We start from the raw sequence: 20,592 nt of genomic DNA on the forward strand, positions 1-20,592 counted from the left end.
TGAGGGATGGGAGAGGGGGATGATTATCCTCCGAAAGTATTCTTACCTCTCAGTATATGGAACCCATATAAACAAAATGCGCTCGCAGCCATTTTATCCCACAGCTTAGTATTATCTGGTCGTTTTCGGAAATTTATGCACACAGACAGATATTTGCATAAGAACTCTAATCATTGTCTACAACAAAAGGGATATGTCATTAAAAGTCTTGCTGACAAAGCCAAAAGACTTTGTGAGCAGCCTTTACACTTGTGTGCGTTACAGTAAATGCAAACCTGGGAATGTGTACTGACAACCTAAATGTCCTACTGAGCTCAAAGACACATCACGTACATGAAATTGAAAATAATCCTGTGTGTGTGAAAAGCGATTTCATTCATAAGCAAATAAATAAGCAAACCAATAATTCATACCATATAAACCAATAATTTCACGCTCAGTAGACTTGGCCAGTGCAAACTGTTTGAAAAAAAAAATGTAACTCTATAAAAAAAACTGTAATGTTGATCTGTATAAGAACGCAACGTGAAACGCAGGAAAATTTCTGCACTGGCATATGGCCCTGGTAAAATAAAGAAACAGACACAGCCTAAATTGCGCAAAGGAAACGAAACAATCACGTATCACAGTCCCACCTACAAAATGAAGTACTGGCAGAAGCAGCAACACAGCGTCAGCTAAAAACGTACTGCTGGTAACAAAACTGACTGCAATTGGTCCAGGGAAACTAGGTTCATAATCTTGACACAGAATGCCAATGAAACACATGACTGAACCTTTAAGTACTGGAATTTCAGTTATGGAGGAACTTATCAAAGAAAACAAAAAAAATGTTCAAATGTGTATGAAATCTTATGGGACTTAACTGCTCAGGTCATCAGTCCCTAAGCTTACACACTACTTAACCTAAATTATCCTAAGGACAAACACACACACCCATGCCCGAGGAAGGACTCGAACCTCAAAGAAAACAATTCCAGACTATAATATGAAGGTTCATTTAATCTAATAACTTCCATGGTGCAGCAAATTAACTCACAACATCAATCAATAGAATAATTATTAAAAACTCGACTGTAAGAAGGGTGAAGAGGACCAACAATACAAGTCCACAAAATAAAAATAAACTTTTTACTTCATCAAGTAATACTTTGTACTTCATTTCGAAGTCTTTTTTATGCCCGTATGCTACCCAACCATTGTTGTGAGCCATCATTCCTCCTTGTAATAAACCTGCAACTCACATAGTTCCAAATATGAGTCCATGCATTAGACTGTAAACTCAAGCACCCCCTCCCCCCCCTCCCCCCCTTTGCAGCAAACTGCTGCTATGTACTACTGACAGTGCAAGATTCTACGACTCCACAGTGCTGGCATCGCAGACACAGGTACTCTGTATCTGTCCATAATTGTTCAAATATCAGTTTTTCTTTACAAATATTAACACATCCAATAACATCATAAAAAATAGCTGAGCCGTGCGTGGCTCGTGTTCCTGCCATCTCTTATTTAACATCCTGTGTTTTTACCGTACCGCAACCTCGTTAAGTTAGTTTCTGTTACTGGTGTCACTGAGTTCCTGCTCAGCCTGGCAGAGAGCGGCAGCAGCAGCGCTTACCAATATAAGCCCGGCCGTATTATCTTTGCTGGACTGCTATTACATCCTGGTCGTCGTGTGCCGTGCAGTGAGTTGGAACGCGCCAGCAGTGGAGTTCGGACCTGGTAGTCAGAGAGTTGGGATGCGGCAGAAGTTCGGTTGGGTTGAAGCGGCAGTGAGGTTCGGGCAGCCATGTCTCGCCCGAGCATTGCCGCCATACACGGCTTGAGTGAGGACGGTCTTGTTTGATCGTCGGTTGGTCGTCTCACCGGACGACGTGTATTTGCTCGCCGATCGCTTATGGGTTGGCGGTTTGTGTCTCAACTCGTGGTTCGTCCTTGTGATTGCACAGTCACTGCTTTTAGCATTGGGCGCGTTCTTCGTCCAAGTGTTTGTGAAATTGTGTGTAGCCTGTCACGTCGACTGCCCAGTTATTTTAGTGCTGCCTCCGCGCTGATGTGTAGCAGTTGGTCGGTTGGCGCAGTCGTGTCGTAGCACCAGTGGGGCATGCAGCGCCAGGGAGGCGCGGATGGCCATCACTCGCCGATGATTGCGACACACACGATTTGAGTGGGGACGGCTTTGGTTGATCGTCGGTCGGTCGTCTTGTCGGACGACGTGTATTTGGCCCGCGATCGCTTATGGTTGGCTGTGTGTGCCGACTCGTGATTTGTCCTTGTTATTGCACAGTACTGCCGTTAGCATCGTCTAGTTCGTCGTCCAAGTGTTCGTGAAACTGTGTGTAGTTCCTGTGATTTTGACTAACAAGTTAATTTAAACGTTGTCGGCGTACTGGCCCTGAATTGGTCGGTTGGCATGCAGTAGCGAGGAAGGACAGGATAGCCATCACTTGCCCGACGATTGCCGATACACACATTTGAGTGGCAACGATCTTGCTTGGCCGTTTGGTCGGTAGTCTGATTAGACGGCGTGTATTTAGGTCGTCCACTGCTTATGGGTTTTCTGTGATCTGTTCTTGTCGTTGTTCCACTGCTGTTAGCATCGTTTGAGTTTTTGTGCAAGTGTGGAACGGAACTAACCTTGATCATTGGTCTGTTGACTGTCTGTCGGTTGAGTTGCCGTCGGATTGAGAATGGTTGGCCCGACAGCCTGTCTGACCCAAGCGAGCGTTAATGTTGAAATTCCAGGCCGATCCTAGAACATCTGAGCGCCCTTGCGAGTACTGCCCTTTTTTATTTGTTTTTGTTGTTTGTACTTGTATGGATTCTAGTCGTTATATTTTAAAAATTAATGTTATTTTGCCCTTAAGGCGTAAGATTCTTTAGGCCTTCAGCCTAATTTAAAGAACTGTTTCACGTAAGGCCTTAGACATTTAAAAAAATTTAATGTTGTTGAATTTTAAGTGTTGGGCCTTCACCCAATTTTGAGGTTAAGTTGTTTTGTTCTTAAGGCCTTCAGCCTGATTTAAAGAAATGTTTCACGTGAGACCTTTAGTATTTAAAAAATGTAATATTATGGAGTTTTAATTGTTAGACCTTCAGCCGATTTTGAATTTAACTTGTTTGCTCTTAAAGTGTCTGATTCTTTGGGCCTTCAGCCTAACTAAAAACTGTTTTAAGATAAGACTTTACCTTTTAAATTTATGTTTTGGTTTATTTTTGCCTAATTAAAAACTGTTTTACGTAAGGCCATTGTTTTTTTTAATTTAATGTGGTTTCGCGTTAAGTGTTTTGCTTCCAGGCGATTTTGAACTCAAGGTGTTTGCTCTGAATATCTCAGATTCTTTGGGCCTTCAGCATAAATAAAGAACTGTTGTAAGATAAGGCTTGTTTTTAAATTTCTGATTATGCTTGAGTTTTAGGTTATTGGCCTTCAGCCGTTTTTAAATTAAAGTGGTCTTGCCTTAAGGCATCAGATAGTACGGCGCATTCAGCTGGTGATCAAGTTCCAAAGATGAAAGTTCTTTTTTTTTAATTTCTTGGTTCTTGTAATGTTAGATCAACTAAATAAAGTTGTATGTTCGAGTGTAACTGACAGCCGCTTATTTGGCCCCTTTCCACAATTTAAATTACCTGTCCTATCCTGCGGGTGAAGCAGGATGTATCAATAGCCACCTTACAACTTTGCACACCAGAGCACCTGGATGCTGAATTAAAATGTTTGAAGCAAGCTTTAAAGAAAACTGGCTATTCAGGCGCAGAAGTAAATGGTTTTAAGAGAAGAGCTATGAAACTTGGTTATATATGGGACAGTATTTCTGCAGAATCGATAGACAAGATTTCATCCTTGACGGATGTCAATCAATAGTTTAGTTTTATTTCTGTGATTCTTCAAGCTGTCCTGGCGGATAAGTTGATAGTCTTCACAGATTTGCCGCCAGATCACATTGTGCAAATTCTACAATATTTCCTCAGAGAAACTGTCCGACATCTTCAGGTGGTTCAACCTTGCTAGTGGCTAGTATCGGCACATTGACGCTCCGTTTGTAGAGCACGCGAGCGAAGAATGTGCAGGAGCGGAAATCAGGCATGCGCAATGATTTGCGTGCCATACTAAAACGCCCTCTGCCGAAAATCGAAGAGCGGCTCTCCTGCGTGTGCGCTGTCTAGTGTGGTAAAAGAAAAAATAAATTCAATTAAATGTATTTCAATTTTTTTCAATTGTAATCTGATAATTATATATGTATTGTGTTTCTTACTAGAATGTCGTGTTCCCAGTTTGGCACAGATTTGCCACAGGAAACACAAAAGCGGACGAAGACGTCCGTCTTCTGATCGGCTCCTGATCGTTGTCAGAAGGAGGCTAGTTTTTGATTACGCAAAGGCTTCTGTTATTTGGAAAAGGAAAACCCGGATTCCTTTACGTAATCAGTATGAACTATATAATTACCTAATAGGCCTTTAACAATGAAAAATAAAAAAAAATTGCACTTGCATATGAAATCATTAATAAATGGGGCGGCTATGAGTTGTATAGAAAACGAGGACCGGCCTTCTTTCTACGACCAGAAAACCGCAGTATTATCTGCTGTAGTAAAGGCTGTTTGATATTCATAAAAATAATATGACATGAAGCTAAAAAAATTAGGGAAAAGAATAGAATAATAAATCTGGTAAACACTAAAATATTCAAATAATTGGGGGGAGGAATGTGGTGTCACCGCCAGACACCACACTTGCTAGGTGGTAACCTTTAAATCAGCCGCGGTCCGTTAGTATACGTCGGACCCGCGTGTCGCCACTGTCAGTGATTGCAGACCGAGCGCCGCCACACGGCAAGTCTAGAGAGACGTCATAGCACCCGCCCCAGTTGTACAGCGGACTTTGCTAGGAAGGGTTCACTGACAAATACGCTCTCATTTGCCGAGACGATAGTTAGCATAGCCTTCAGCTACGTCATTTGCTATGACCTAGCAAGGCGCCATTACCAGTTTATTTTGAGATTGTTATTAATGTATCAACAAGAACGATGTTCTCCAATTATGGATTAAAGTTAAGTATTACATCAACTACGTACTTTATTTGCTACTATAAATTCCCTAAACTGTTCCAGACATCACGCCAGCCTTCGTGAGCTTAACGCGCGCATTTCGGCCTCCTCTAGCAACAAGGTGTTGGCTCTTCTGCCAACACATCACATGGCGACGAGGATTTTTCGTTCCTAACTATATTACCGTAATTTACTTGTGTCATGGCTTCGCCACAATCTCCAGATGTACTGTCCGAATTTTATTGCTTGCAGAATCAGCAGATGCAGGCCTTATTGGATGCCCTTGGACAGCTCGTCCAGGGTCAACGTGCGATGCAAAACTAGGCGGCGGCCGCCGCTCCACCGCTACCGCAGCCACAACACGCAGTTGCACCACCTTTTCGTCCTTTTGATGCAGCACTGGAAAGCTGGACGGAGTGGTCATGCCAATTTGGATTCCATCTCGCCACCTACAGAATTCAAGATATTGAGCGGCAGCCTTTTTTGCTTTCTTGTGTAGGTGTGTCCACCTACCTTGTGATAGTGAAATTGTTTCCCCGATGCGACATAGCAACTCTGTCCAACGAAGAAATTTTGTCTGCATTAGATGCATATTTCAAAGAATCAGTCAATGTAGTTGCCAAACGGTATACGTTCTTTCGTACCAAATGTACGGCCGGTCAAACTAATCGGGAGTGGGTTGCAACCTTGCAAGGCCTTACTAGGGATTGTGCTTTTGAGTGTGAATGTGGACTCCCTTATTCAGATACTATGGTACGTGATGCAATTGCACAGAACGTTTCTGATGTTCGTATAAGGGATCAGATTTTGAAACTAGTCAATCCCTCCCTTCAACAAGTGATGGACATATTGGATAGGCAGGACACACTTGACTTTGCTCAGGAATCGTTTGCCACTTCGCAAGCCATGAGTCACATTAAGCGGCCCGCTGGGCGAGCTGCACGGAACAGTAAACAGCCCTCGCGCCCGTCCGCACAGCTGCTGCCAAGCTCTCCGCTACGTGTGCTGCACAAGCAAGCAAATGCAGTGCTAAAGTCATGTCCGCAGTGTGCAACTAGACATTTGCGTGTGAATTGCCCGTCCCGCCAAGCTATTTGCACACTCACAACCATTCCAGGCCCTTTGCTTCGCGCCGGAATTGGAATCGAACCAAGAATACTCAGGCTCGTGAACCTTCGCCCATGGAAATTCATGTAGTTAATTCCACTCCGCCCAGTGCCACTCTCTCTCGCAGTGACTGTGTTCATCCCACAAATAGTGTGCATCGACGTCGCCGGAAATCCCGTCGAGTCGCAAGTGATTCTGTACCAGTGTCTGTCCACGTTGCACGTGACAGTCGCTCTTGTCGTCAGCAGGACAATAAACTTTTTGTAGACTTGGACATTCATGGCAACGTGATACCATTGCAGCTCGATACCGGAGCTGCAGTTTCATTGATCAATAAAGACACGTACAAACAGCTGGGCACCCCTCCGTTGCATGCTGCAAATGTTCAGTTAAATAGTTATTCAAGACAAGCTATCCCAGTGTTAGGACAGTGTACCCTTCTTGCAACATACAAGGGACAAACAAAACTTGTGTCATTTTACGTACTTTGTTCTTCTTCTGCAGTGAACTTGTTTGGTTTAGATTTATTTCAGTTGTTTAACTTGTCTATAGACAATCAGGTCCTATCAGTGAACCAGACTGTGCCTTCAGCCAGTGTTTCTTGTCTATGTGAAGAGTTTGCAGACATTTTTGCACCGGGCCTTGGTTGCGCTAAGAACTATAAAGCACATTTGGAACTGAAAGTAAACGTGCAACCGAAATTTTTCAGAGCACGCAATGTTCCCCACGCATTGCGTGATGAGGTCGCAAGAACATTACACGATTTGGAATCACAAGGTGTAATTGAACGTGTGCAGGCTTCTCTCTGGACCTCACCCTTAGTAATTTTGCCAAAACCTTCCGGAAAATTGAGACTTTGTGTGGACTTCAAGGCCACAGTGAATCCACAACTAGTGATAGCAACTTTTCCTTTACCCCGCCCGGAAGATCTTTTTGACAAACTGTGCCCGGATCAATATTTTTCGAAGTTGGACCTAGCAGATGCGTACTTGCAAATACCGGTGGACGAAGAATCCCAGCGAGTTTTGGTGGTTAACACGAATCTTGGTTTGTATCGATTCAAAAGACTGCCATTCGGGTGTGCATCCGCCCCTGCATTGTTTCAGCAATATCTGCAAACTGTTTGTGCCTCGGTCCCTACTGCAGCAAACTATCTGGACGATATTGTGATCTCCGGAAAGACAGAAGACGAACATTTAGCCAATATCAGAACATTATTTCAGGTCTTGCGACAAAATGGTCTTCGCTTGCGGAAGGATAAATGTGTGTTTTTTGCTCGTGACTTACCCTATCTGGGCCATGTACTCAATGCCCAAGGCATACATCCCACTCCCGAGCACCTCCGTACCATACAAGACTTGCCTTCGCCGCAGAATTTGAAGCAGCTACAGAGTGTGCTGGGAAAAATCAATTACTACCATAAATATGTGCGCCACGCCTCTTCCATTTCAGCTCCACTTCATCGCTTACGCCGTAAAAGTGTTCCGTTCGTCTGGACGACGGAATGCGAACGCGCCTTTCGCCAGTTGAAATCGGCGTTGCTTTCCAACACTTGCCTTACGCCATTCAATCCCCAGAAACCCCTTTTGTTGATGGTAGATGCATCGGATTTCGGGATCGGTGCTGTGTTTGCGCACAAAGATGGTTCACACGATCGTCCTATTGCCTTTGCGTCCAAATTGCTCTCGTCTGCGCAAAGAAATTATTCCCAGATCGAGAAAGAAGCCTTGGCTTTCGTATTTGGTATTACTAAGTTTCATGATTTCTTGTATGGTCGTCACTTTACCATCATCACAGACCACAAACCCTTGACGTCACTTTTTCATCCGAACAAGCCTGTACCTCCATGTACAGCGCAGAAATTCATTCGCTGGTCTATTTTCCTCTCGCAGTACCGCTACGATATCTTGTATCGGTCCACTGCTAAGAACGGAAACGCCGATGCGTTGTCCCAGTTGCCTGTTGCTGAGGATAGAGCATTCGACTCTTCCGAACTTGCTTGCATGTTCCTTGATGCGGAAACCGATGACGTGGTCGAATCGTTTCCGATCGATTTTCGTCGTATAGCTACAGCCACAGCTGCTGACCCTGTCCTTGCTACCGTTTTGCATTTTGTTGCTACGCAATGGCCCTTGTCAACGTCACGGATCGAGGATCCGTTGGTTCGTCGATTTTTTGCTCACAAGGAGAGACTTTTTGTTTGGCGTGGTGTTTTGCTGTTGCGTTCTGATAATGATCAGTCCAGGGTCGTGGTCCCACGTTCGTTACAGTCCTCTGTCTTACGGCTTCTCCACCAAGGACATTGGGGTATAGTGAGAACGAAACAACTTGCTCGTCAGCGCTGTACTTGGTTCGAAATCGATGCCTCTCGCAGTACCGCTACGATATCTTGTATCGGTCCACTGCTAAGAACGGAAACGCCGATGCGTTGTCCCAGTTGCCTGTTGCTGAGGATAGAGCATTCGACTCTTCCGAACTTGCTTGCATGTTCCTTGATGCGGAAACCGATGACGTGGTCGAATCGTTTCCGATCGATTTTCGTCGTATAGCTACAGCCACAGCTGCTGACCCTGTCCTTGCTACCGTTTTGCATTTTGTTGCTACGCAATGGCCCTTGTCAACGTCACGGATCGAGGATCCGTTGGTTCGTCGATTTTTTGCTCACAAGGAGAGACTTTTTGTTTGGCGTGGTGTTTTGCTGTTGCGTTCTGATAATGATCAGTCCAGGGTCGTGGTCCCACGTTCGTTACAGTCCTCTGTCTTACGGCTTCTCCACCAAGGACATTGGGGTATAGTGAGAACGAAACAACTTGCTCGTCAGCGCTGTACGTGGTTCGAAATCGATGCTGCGATTAGGAATATGTGCTCTTCTTGCATGGCGTGTGCTGAACAACAATCCGCACCACCGCGGAAATTCTTTGCATGGCCGAAAGCCACTACCACTTGGCAACGCTTACACATCGATTTTGCTGGTCCATTCTGGAATGCTCGATGGTTGGTTGTGGTAGATTCATTCATTACTTTTCCTTTTGTTGTCCGGATGTCTTCCACGACGTCATCTGCCACCATCCAAGCGTTATCCGCTATCTTTTGTCTTCCACAGTCTATTGTTTCCGACAATGGTCCACAATTCATGCCCGCCGAATTTCAATCATTCTGCACGGCCAATGGTATTCAACATCTGACATCCGCGCCGTTTTCGTCTCAGTCAAACGGTGCCGCTGAACGATTGGTCCGCACTTTCAAGTCACAGATGTTGAAGCTGAAAGAGTCGCATTCTCGGGAGGACGCGTTATTGGCGTTATTGCTCTTCTTGTCCGCGTATCGCTCTCAGCCCCGAGATGGTCGCTCGCCGGCTGAGTTGCTCCACGGTCGTCCTCATCGAACCTTGATGTCTTTGCTACATCCGCCGCATCAGGTTCCTGTGCAGCGGCAGCCACCTGCTTTTGCTCCAGGCGACGTTGTATACTATCGCAACTATCGAGGTTCACGGCGTTGGCTCGCAGGGCGCATTCTTCGCTGCCTCGGCCGCGCTATGTATCTGGTTTTGGGGGCCTCTGGTGAGGTGCGCCGGCATCTCAATCAGCTGCGCCTCTGTCGTCGCCTGGTTCTGCCGTTCCCCGTCTGCTTTCAGCGACGGTGCCGTCCGGTCAGCGCCCTGGGGACCCATCTACTGGCTCGCCTCAGCCCCAGGTGTTGCCGACGCTGCCTTCCATTTTGCCCCATGGCGACGCGCCGCCGCAACCGCCGCTGCCGCCTGTTCTCCCGCCGGCGACGCCCGCAGTGAACGCTTCGCTGCAGCCGCCAAGCGCCTCCCTGGGTCACGCGCCGCCGATCGCTTCCCGTGACCAGCTGTCCTCCGACATGGAACTCTTGCCCGCTCGGGACCAGTTGTCGTCTTCGCCCGTCGGGTGCCCCGACGCGATGGAGGTCGACCCTACGGCTCCTCCTGTCTCTTTACGGGCGCATACACCGCATGTTGGCGTGCACGCTGGACTAGGTTTTCAGGCGTTTCCTAGCTCCCCTCGGACCGAATGGCAGGGTGCGGGTGGCACAGCCTCGCCTGTTGTTAGGCTCCCCACCCCGTCGCATACGTCAACATGGGGTCCTCCCCACGGCGGGCGGAAGCCTTATAACACAACCGTACGCCAATTTGGGGGGAGGAATGTGGTGTCACCGCCAGACACCACACTTGCTAGGTGGTAACCTTTAAATCGGCCGCGGTCCCTTAGTATACGTCGGACCCGCGTGTCACCACTGTCAGTGATTGCAGACCGAGCGCCGCCACACGGCAGGTCTAGAGAGACGTCCTAGCACCCGCTCCAGTTGTACAGCCGACTTTGCTAGGAAGGGTTCACTGACAAATACGCTCTCATTTGCTGAGACGATAGTTAGCATAGCCTTCAGCTACGTCATTTGCTACGACCTAGCAAGGCGCCATTACCAGTTTATATTGAGATTGTTATTATTGTATCAACAAGAGCGATGTTCTCCAATTATGGATTAAAGTTAAGTGTTACATCAACTACGTACTTTATTTGCTACTATAAATTCCCTTAACTGTTCCAGACATCACGCCAGCCTGCGTGAGCTTAACGCGTGCATTTCAGCCTCCTCTAGCAACACGGTGTTGGCTCTTCTGCCAACACATCAATTCTCACAAGCAATTAGGGCTTATTTATAAACATAAGTAATTTTCTGACTGTATGATGCGTTCAGATTTCGGCCTGTCCTGTGCTAGCTTCTTGGTTCTCGTTTTTGTCACAAATTACAGTCATTACTTTTGTCCTCCCTTCGAGACAATTCTTGCACCGTTCAAGACCTTCATAACAATAGCTTGCCGATTTACAGTATCGAACATAAATTACTTGAATTTTACTAATTAATAACTGTTGTCTGTACGCTGGCAAGACTGCTCACTTTTATGGCTTAAAGACGACCTTCTTTACGCTTTCACATTACAAGAAGAAGTACGATAAAATCTGAAGATCTACAAAGGTTTTTACCGTCAAATTTTTTATTTAGATGGAAGTGGAACGCTCAGTTCAGCTTCTGTTAAAATTTTTCTTTGACTGCACAATCGATGTATTAGCGTTCGCGCTAGATGCGCATCTTTACAGTTACGTAAATTATATAAAACAAATGTCTTTCAAAGAATGGGTCCCGTCTCATAAGTTGATCATTTAATGCACAGTTAGGTGAATGCCTTTCCAAGGGTACTCACAGCTTTCATACGACGGAAAGCCCAGTAATATTACAGCTGTACTCTGTGTTTACTAACAGTGCGGCTAGACTCATTAAAAAACCGTAGTAGACCAATTTTATGAGTGGCCTGTTATCTAAAAATCTTGTTTTTTGCGTCGTGATTTAATAGCAGCCAATGCAGGGTTCCAGGCTGTGTTCAGTCGAGATCCCGCATACCTCGTGATGAGATTATCGGCTGTAGGGGTATGTATTACCTCCTTAATGACGCAGTCCAGGAAAGATGATGTAGGGGATAAAACTTGCGTATTTTCAAAAATGATGGGATGCTCTGTATTCAGACAGTGTGTTCCTCAGGTGCCGACTTTTCCGGTCGACGAAGGCGTGTATGAAGCTGATGTTCATCGCAGCGTTCTTGTACTGTGCGAAATGTCTGGCCTATATATACTGCTCCATACTGACAAGGAATCTTGTACTCACCACATTTCCTCAGGCCGAGATCGTCCTTAACCGAACCGAACAGGTTTCTCAGTTTTGCAGATGGTCGAAAAACACACTTAATGTTAAATCTTCCGAGAACTCTTCCGATTCTTGACGACATGGCACCAAAATACGGCAAAAAGTCCAAAGTGGTAGGTGTCTTCTTACTCCATAGATTGAACTCGCCTGAGGGTGAATGCATTACGTATCTGTCTCTCAGAATTGTCGATCAGTTTCACTCGACGATGCCCATTTTATGCAGTGTCTGTGTCGCTCCCTGACGTCTGACTCGTCAGTCGGTGAGACTCAGAGCCCAGAAATGTCTGGTGCAATTTTGGACAAAACGTCAGGAACCAAAAAGTTTTTCGGACCACGGTCGTGTGATCCACTAGACTCACCGGTAACTACTCCTGGGCAGCTGCTGAATCGAAAAATTGTGGCGAAACGTGTCACCTCGTAAGCAAACTGTAGGAAGTCGAACAAGTGGTGTGCATTTACTTGCCAAAACAAACATTTTCTTAGCAGCGTGCCGTCACGGCTGCCACGCGGAGACCCTTGCAGGCAGAAAGAGGCGCGAGCAGCTGAGGCAAGCGCCGGCGACCGGTACGTACCTCGGTGCGGAAGGTCCAGCCGTCGAGGCTGAGCAGGCGCAGCGTGGAGTTGCGGGCGAGCGCCTGGCACACGAGCTGCGCGGCGCCGTCGTCGAGGCAGAGCCGCTGCGAGCCCAGGTCGAGCAGCTGCAGCGAGGCGCTGTCCGCCAGCCCCAGCAGCGCCGGCAGCACCTCCCCCAGCCGCGCCGCCCCCTCCAGCCGCAGCGCGGCCAGGTTGCGCGACCGCCGTACCTGCCGAGCCGCCCGACCCTCAGCTCAACCCATCTCCACCACACACACACGATCCCACAGCACAGGCGAGACACAGAGCCAGGGGCGGCTGCGAGGTGGGGGGGGGGGGGGCTCCTGCTGGCCACTGTTCTAAGGCTAAGCGCATGATTGGACTCTTTATTTTTGTTTGCAGTTCTCTACAGGTTACCGCTCAGCCAGCAAGAGCCTCGGTGCTGTCGTTGTGCAAAAGGACAGTATGAGTTTTCAAGATAGAAACGTGGTGACATCTGAAGAGGACAGTCGGTGAAGTGGGTCATACGGTTGTTGTTGTGGTCTTCAGTTCAGAGACTGGTTTGATGCAGCTTTCAATGCTGCTCTATCCTGTGAAAGCTTCTTCATCTCCCAGTACCTACTGCAACCTACATCCTTCTGAATCTGTTTAGTGTATTCATCTCTTGGTGTCCCTCTACGGTTTTTACCCTCCACGCTGCCCTCCAATACTAAATTTGTGATCCCTTGATGCCTCAGAATATGCCCTACCAACCGATACCTTCTTCTAGTCAAGTTGTGCCACAAATTTCTCTTCTCTCCAATTCTATTAATCACCTCCTCATTAGTTATGTGATCTACCCAACTAATCTTCAGTATTCTTCTGTAGCACCATATTTCGAAAGCTTCTATTCTCTTCTTGTCCAAACTATTTATCGTCCACTTTTCACTTCCATACATGCCTACACTCCATACAGATACTTTCAGAGACGACTTTCTGACCTTTAAATCTATACTCAATGCTAACAAATTTCTCTTCTTCACAAATGCTTTCCTTGCCATTGCCAGTCTACATTTTATATCCTCTCTACTTCGACCATCATCAGTTATTTTGCTCCCTGAATAGCAAAACACCCTTTACTACTTTAAGTGTCTCATTTCCTAATCTAATTCCCTCAGAATCACCCGATTTAATTCGACTACATTCCATTATCTTCGTTTTGCTTCTGTTGATGTTCATCTTATATCCTCCTTTCAAGACACTGTCCATTCCGTTCAGCTGCTCATCCAGGTCCTTTGCTGTCTCTGACAGTATTACGTCATCGGTGAAACTCAAAGTTTTTATTTCTTCTCCATGGATTTTACTACCTACTCCGAACTTTTCTTTTGTTCCCTTTACTGCTTGGTCAATATACAGATTGAATAACATCAAGGATAGGCTACAACCCTGTCTCACTCCCTTCCCAACCACTGCTTCCCTTTCGTGTCCCTCGACTCTTATAACTGCCATCTGGTTTCTGTACAAATTGTAAATAGCCTTTCGCTCCCTGTATTTTACCCCTGCCACCTTCAGAATTTGAAAGAGAGTATCCCGGTCAACATTGTCGAAAGCTTTCTATAAGTCTACAAATGCTAGAAACGTAGGTTTGCCTTTCCTTAATCTGTAAGTCATAGTGTCAGTATTGCCTCACGTGTTCCAACATTTCTATGCAATCCAAACTGATCTTCCCTGAGGTCGGCTTCTGTCAGTTTTTCCATTCGTCTGTGAAGAATTCGTGTTAGTATTTTGCAGCTGTGGCTTATTAAACTGATAGTTCAGTAACTTTCACATCTGTCAACACCTGCTTTCTTTAGGATTGGAATTATTACATTCTTCTTGAAGTCTGAGGGTATTTGCCCTGTCTCATACATCTTGCTCACTAGATGGTAGAGTTTTGTTAGGCCTGGCTCTCCCAGAGCTGTCATTAGTTCTAATGGGATGTTGTCTACTCCCGGGGCCTTGTTTCGACTTAAATCTTTCAGTGCTGGTCATATGGTATGGTCAAAAATTATTATGTTCATAAACCTGTATGGCAGTCATACAGTATGATTGGCATAGAGAGTTATGAACGTAATTATTTTTAAATATCGTGTACATAGTGGAACATTTACGAGGACTTATTCATCATGAGTTGCAAGATGTACTGAAGTATCTGAAGTATCATGGTCGTGGTGGTGGTAAGTTCCTATGGGACCAAACTACTGACGTCATGGGCACCTAGGCTTACACACTACGTAATCTAACTTAAGAAGGGTAGGACTTGGAGCAGGAGAGGCATTACAGGACATTTTAATTTCCACTGTCTATACTTTTGCAAATAAATTCATAAAATTTTGTCAGCATAACCAGGAAAGGATTCAGGATTCACACTCACAGCAGTGGAAGTTCATAAACGTACCAAAATAACTTAAATCTTTTTGATTTGCAGCTCCTTGTATTAGCCGTGTTTGCAGTTAAAACCCAAAATAAACTTTTTTATGTGTGATATTTCATCATTTTTCACTTATTTGTGGCTGCATTTGTTGATATAGGTACTCTTTTCTTCATAAGTAAGAGTGATTCTTCGATGAAATTTGCACAGCATACAAATCATACTTACAGCTGTATGAAACTCTGAAATTTTCCAAATCTATTAAAAACTGTGGTAAAAATTGAGGTAATTAACTGTAAAATTTGAGTTTTTTTCTAAACATAAAATTTAAAATGTAACAGGTCATTCATTTTTTTATAGATTAAATAGATTATAGAGTTTCATAAACCTGTAAGTATGGTTTGTAAGCTGTACTAAGTTCACTGAAGAATATCTCTTAGTTATGAAGAAAAGTGCACCTATAGCAATAAATGCAGCCAATAGTAAGTGAAAAACTGATGAAATTTCACACGTAAAAAAATTATTTTGTTGTGTTTTTGAAGTTTCGCTGCTATGAGTGTGAATACTGAATCCTTACTGGTCATGTTGGCAGAGTTTTATCAATTTATTTGCAAAAGTATAGACAGTGGAAATTAAAATATCCTGTGGTGCCTCTCCTGCTCCAAGTTGGCCTGTTTGACGTCTCATCCCTCTTAAATTAGCTTACGCTAAGGACCACACGCGCGAACCGTGGTAAGATGCCCTAGATCGCGTGGCTACCGCAAGCGGCTCAAGTATCGTCATTTAGTGTGGAGATACACAATTTGTTTCATTTGACTGAGATTACAGCCAAGGTACATGTACAGAACTCTAAGAGACAGATTTCTGACGGATCTTTGCAACCGCAAGCTACTTCTACTATATGCACACACAGGAGAGGGACAAAAACATGGAATCACCGAACACGCGGCCCATCATCTTGTCTAACACGGTGTAGGAAAGCGGTTGCCATGCAAAACAGCTTTCAGACGTTTCAGATTGGATAACGGTATGCCCCATATGGTTTTCAAGGGAATCTTGCATCCTTCTTCGTGTGAAACAACCGATGACGGAGGTGGAGAGCGATCACGCACCCTTCTCTCCGAAGCAGACCGCAACGTCTCAATAATATTTAAATATGGTGACGGTGGTAGCCGGGGGAAATGCGGCAGTTCACCTTTGTGATCACAAAACCAGTATCGGGCGGTGCGAGCTGTGTGAGAAAGGGCCCTGTCGTCCTGCAACACAGAATCACCATTTGGGAACAAAAGGAGTGTCGTGGGATGGATCAGATTAACCAAAATGGTCACAAAGTATTTGGCAGTACTGCGACCTTGGAGAGCAACCGAGTGTCCATGGAACATAACGACGCGACTGCCAAAATGATCACCGAACGCCCGCCGCGTTTCACGAGAACTCGGCAAGACGTTGGAGACATTGCGAAACGATACTCATCCGACCAGACGACTTTCTTCCATTGCTCCACAGTCCAGGCTTCGTGGCTTCGGCACCGCGATTTCCTGTTCCGAACACTTGCATCACTAATGAACGCTTTTGGAATTGCAGATCGCCGCGCAGTTCCCTGCTTATAGAGCTCTCTTCGTGTTGTTTGGGTGCTGACAAGTTCCGCGAGTGGGACATTCAGTTCTGCAGTGACTTTTGCAATTGTCGTCGTCTTGCTCTTCGTCTCACTCCTTCACGATGACCGTCTGTCACGACCACTCTACACGCACTCTGTCCGCGTTGCGCCGTAACGGATGACGTTTGTCCTTCCCTGTATGTGGCATAAATCTTCGATACAGTGCCTCCTGAAACGCCAATCACTTCAACTACCTTGGTTGCGGACTCATCTACCGTACTACTATCAACAATTTGCCCACGTTCGAATTCACTTACCTCCAACATAACGCACTCTCAACTACACGGGACGCTCTTGTGATGGCTGCAACGTGTTGAGAACATTGCACACATGCCGCTCATGGCCAAACAGAACAGCGCAGTCTGCACACTTTGCCAGAATCTGTATTTATGTTCGAGCATGTATTTCTCGCAGTATTTCCATATTTTTATCCGACCCCTGTATCTTGCAGTATATATAATTGAGTGAAAGATGAAATTGTGGTGGTGGTGGTGGTTAGTGTTTAACGTCCCGTCGACAACGAGGTCATTAGAGACGGAGCGCAAGCTCGGGTTAGGGAAGGATTGGGAAGGAAATTGACCGTGCCCTTTCAAAGGAACCATCCCGGCATTTGCCTGAAACGATTTAGGGAAATCACGGAAAACCTAAATCAGGATGGCCGGAGACAGGATTGAACCGTCGTTCTCCCGAATGTGAATCCAGTGTGCTAACCACTGCGCCACCTCGCTCGGTATGAAATTGTGGTTTCTAAATTAAATATGTAAGATTTCGACCTTTCAGGAACAGCAACTACTGCTTTCAGAATAGACTCAAAAATACTGAAACTTTACTCTGAAATGTTTCTTATTCTAAACTTTCTCTTCAAATGGTACAGAATTTTTCTTTGGCATTTTAACAATACTTGCATTTGTTTAGGGCTGCCGTAACTGTTAGACACAAATTCATTCGTAGAATGTGACGCCTCTACTAGTTAACCCTTTTGTGGTCCGGGGGGCACAGACGTCCCGCTGAAGTAATATGAATTTTTGAGTGTTGGAACGTCGATATCTCCTATCTGTCAGTGCTACCATCTAGCGAGAACCTCTCGGAAATTGGAGAAAAATACTGCAGACCTTGGCATGGATGCGAGCAGTTAATTGGGGCGACGTGTTTCCTAGCTGTCAAAGTGCGTCTGTTTCACGAAAATAAAATGAAATCACCATCTTCTCTAGAACGAGATTTTCACTCTGCAGCGGAATGTGTGCTGATATGAAACAGATAGCCGTACCGTAGGTGCAACCACAACGGAGGGGTATCTGTTGAGAGGCCAGACAAACGTGTGGTTCCTGAAGAGGGGCAGCAGCCTTTTCAGTAGTTGCAAGGGCAACAGTCTGGATGATTGACTGATCTGGCCTTGTAACAATAAACAAAACGGCCTTGCTGTGCTGGTACTGCGAACGGCTGAAAGCAAGGGGAAACTACAGCCGTTATTTTTCCCGAGGGCATGCAGCTTTACTGTATGATTACATGATGATGGCGTCCTTTTGGGTAAAATATTCCGGAGGTAAAATAGTCCCCCATTCGGATCTCCGGGCGGGGACTACTCAAGAGGATGTCGTTATCAGGAGAAAGAAAACTGGCGTTCTACGGATCGGAGCGTGGAATGTCAGATCCCTTAATCGGGCAGGTAGGTTAGAAAATTTAAAAAGGGAAATGGATAGGTTGAAGTTAGATATAGTGGGAATTAGTGAAGTTCGGTGGCAGGAGGAACAAGACTTCTGGTCAGGTGACTACAGGGTTATAAACACAAAATCAAATAGGGGTAATGCAGGAGTAGGTTTAATAATGAATAGGAAAATAGGAATGCGGGTAATCTACTACAAACAGCATAGTGAACGCATTATTGTGGCCAAGATAGATACGAAGCCCACACCTACTACAGTAGTACAAGTTTATATGCCAACTAGCTCTGCAGATGACGAAGAAATTGAAGAAATGTATGATGAAATAAAAGAAATTATTCAGATTGTGAAGGGAGACGAAAATTTAATAGTCCTGGGTGACTGGAATTCGAGTGTAGGAAAAGGGAGAGAAGGAAACATAGTAGGTGAATATGGATTGGGGGACAGAAATGAAAGAGGAAGCCGCCTGGTAGAATTTTGCACAGAGCACAACATAATCATAACTAACACTTGGTTTAAGAATCATGAAAGAAGGTTGTATACATGGAAGAACCCTGGAGATACTAAAAGGTATCAAATAGATTATATAATGGTAAGACAGAGATTTAGGAACCAGGTTTTAAATTGTAAGACATTTCCAGGGGCAGATGTGGACTCTGACCACAATCTATTGGTTATGACCTGTAGATTAAAACTGAAGAAACTGCAAAATGGTGGGAATTTAAGGAGATGGGACCTGGATAAACTAAAAGAACCAGAGGTTGTACAGAGATTCAGGGAGGGCATAAGGGAGCAATTGACAGGAATGGGGGAAATAAATACAGTAGAAGAAGAATGGGTAGCTTTGAGGGATGAAGTAGTGAAGGCAGCAGAGGATCAGGTAGGTAAAAAGACGAGGGCTAGTAGAAATCCTTGGGTAACAGAAGAAATATTGAATTTAATTGATGAAAGGAGAAAATATAAAAATGCAGTAAGTGAAACAGGCAAAAAGGAATACAAACGTCTCAAAAATGAGATCGACAGGAAGTGCAAAATGGCTAAGCAGGGATGGCTAGAGGACAAATGTAAGGATGTAGAGGCCTATCTCACTAGGGGTAAGATAGATACCGCCTACAGGAAAATTAAAGAGACCTTTGGAGATAAGAGAACGACTTGTATGAATATCAAGAGCTCAGATGGAAACCCAGTTCTAAGCAAAGAAGGGAAAGCAGAAAGGTGGAAGGAGTATATAAAGGGTCTATACAAGGGCGATGTACTTGAGGACAATATTATGGAAATGGAAGAGGATGTAGATGAAGATGAAATGAGAGATACGATACTGCGTGAAGAGTTTGACAGAGCACTGAAAGACCTGAGTCGAAACAAGGCCCCCGGAGTAGACAATATTCCATTGGAACTACTGACGGCCTTGGGAGAGCCAGTCCTGACAAAACTCTACCATCTGGTGAGCAAGATGTATGAGACAGGCGAAATACCCTCAGACTTCAAGAAGAATATAATAATTCCAATCCCAAAGAAAGCAGGTGTTGACAGATGTGAAAATTACCGAACTATCAGCTTAATAAGTCACAGCTGCAAAATACTAACACGAATTCTTTACAGACGAATGGAAAAACTAGTAGAAGCCAACCTCGGGGAAGATCAGTTTGGATTCCGTAGAAACACTGGAACACGTGAGGCAATACTGACCTTACGACTTATCTTAGAAGAAAGACTAAGGAAAGGCAAATCTACGTTTCTAGCATTTGTAGACTTAGAGAAAGCTTTTGACAATGTTGACTGGGATACTCTCTTTCAAATTCTAAAGGTGGCCGGGGTAAAATACAGGGAGCGAAAGGCTATTCACAATTTGTACAGAAACCAGATGGCAGTTATAAGAGTCGAGGGACATGAAAGGGAAGCAGTGGTTGGGAAGGGAGTCAGACAGGGTTGTAGCCTGTCCCCGATGTTGTTCAATCTGTATATTGAGCAAGCAGTAAAGGAAACAAAAGAAAAATTCGGAGTAGGTATTAAAATTCATGGAGAAGAAATAAAAACTTTGAGGTTCGCCGATGACATTGTAATTCTGTCAGAGACAGCAAAGGACTTGGAAGAGCAGTTGAATGGAATGGACAGTGTCTTGAAAGGAGGATATAAGATGAACATCAACAAAAGCAAAACAAGGATAATGGAATGTAGTCTAATTAAGTCGGGTGATGCTGAGGGAATTAGATTAGGAAATGAGGCACTTAAAGTAGTAAAGGAGTTTTACTATTTGGGGAGCAAAATAACTGATGATGGTCGAAGTAGAGAGGATATAAGATGTAGGCTGGCAATGGCAAGGAAAGCGTTTCTGAAGAAGAGAAATTTGTTAACATCCAGTATTGATTTAAGTGTCAGGAAGTCATTTCTGAAAGTATTCGTATGGAGTGTAGCCATGTATGGAAGTGAAACATGG

The 20,592-nt window shown here is 44.9% G+C and overlaps 1 protein-coding gene across 1 annotated transcript in view; it reads right to left on the reverse strand.

The window, feature by feature from the left end:
* Positions 1 to 20,592, reverse strand: part of LOC124796227 — a 166,409-nt gene that overhangs the window by 32,463 nt on the left and 113,354 nt on the right. The window contains exon 11 of the mRNA XM_047260318.1: positions 12,448 to 12,678. Within this exon, the coding sequence (XP_047116274.1) occupies positions 12,448 to 12,678 (231 nt within the window). The remainder of the gene's footprint in view (positions 1 to 12,447; positions 12,679 to 20,592) is intronic.

Source organism: Schistocerca piceifrons, chromosome 4 (genome assembly GCF_021461385.2).
Source record: "Schistocerca piceifrons isolate TAMUIC-IGC-003096 chromosome 4, iqSchPice1.1, whole genome shotgun sequence".
Taxonomy (NCBI): domain Eukaryota; kingdom Metazoa; phylum Arthropoda; class Insecta; order Orthoptera; family Acrididae; genus Schistocerca; species Schistocerca piceifrons.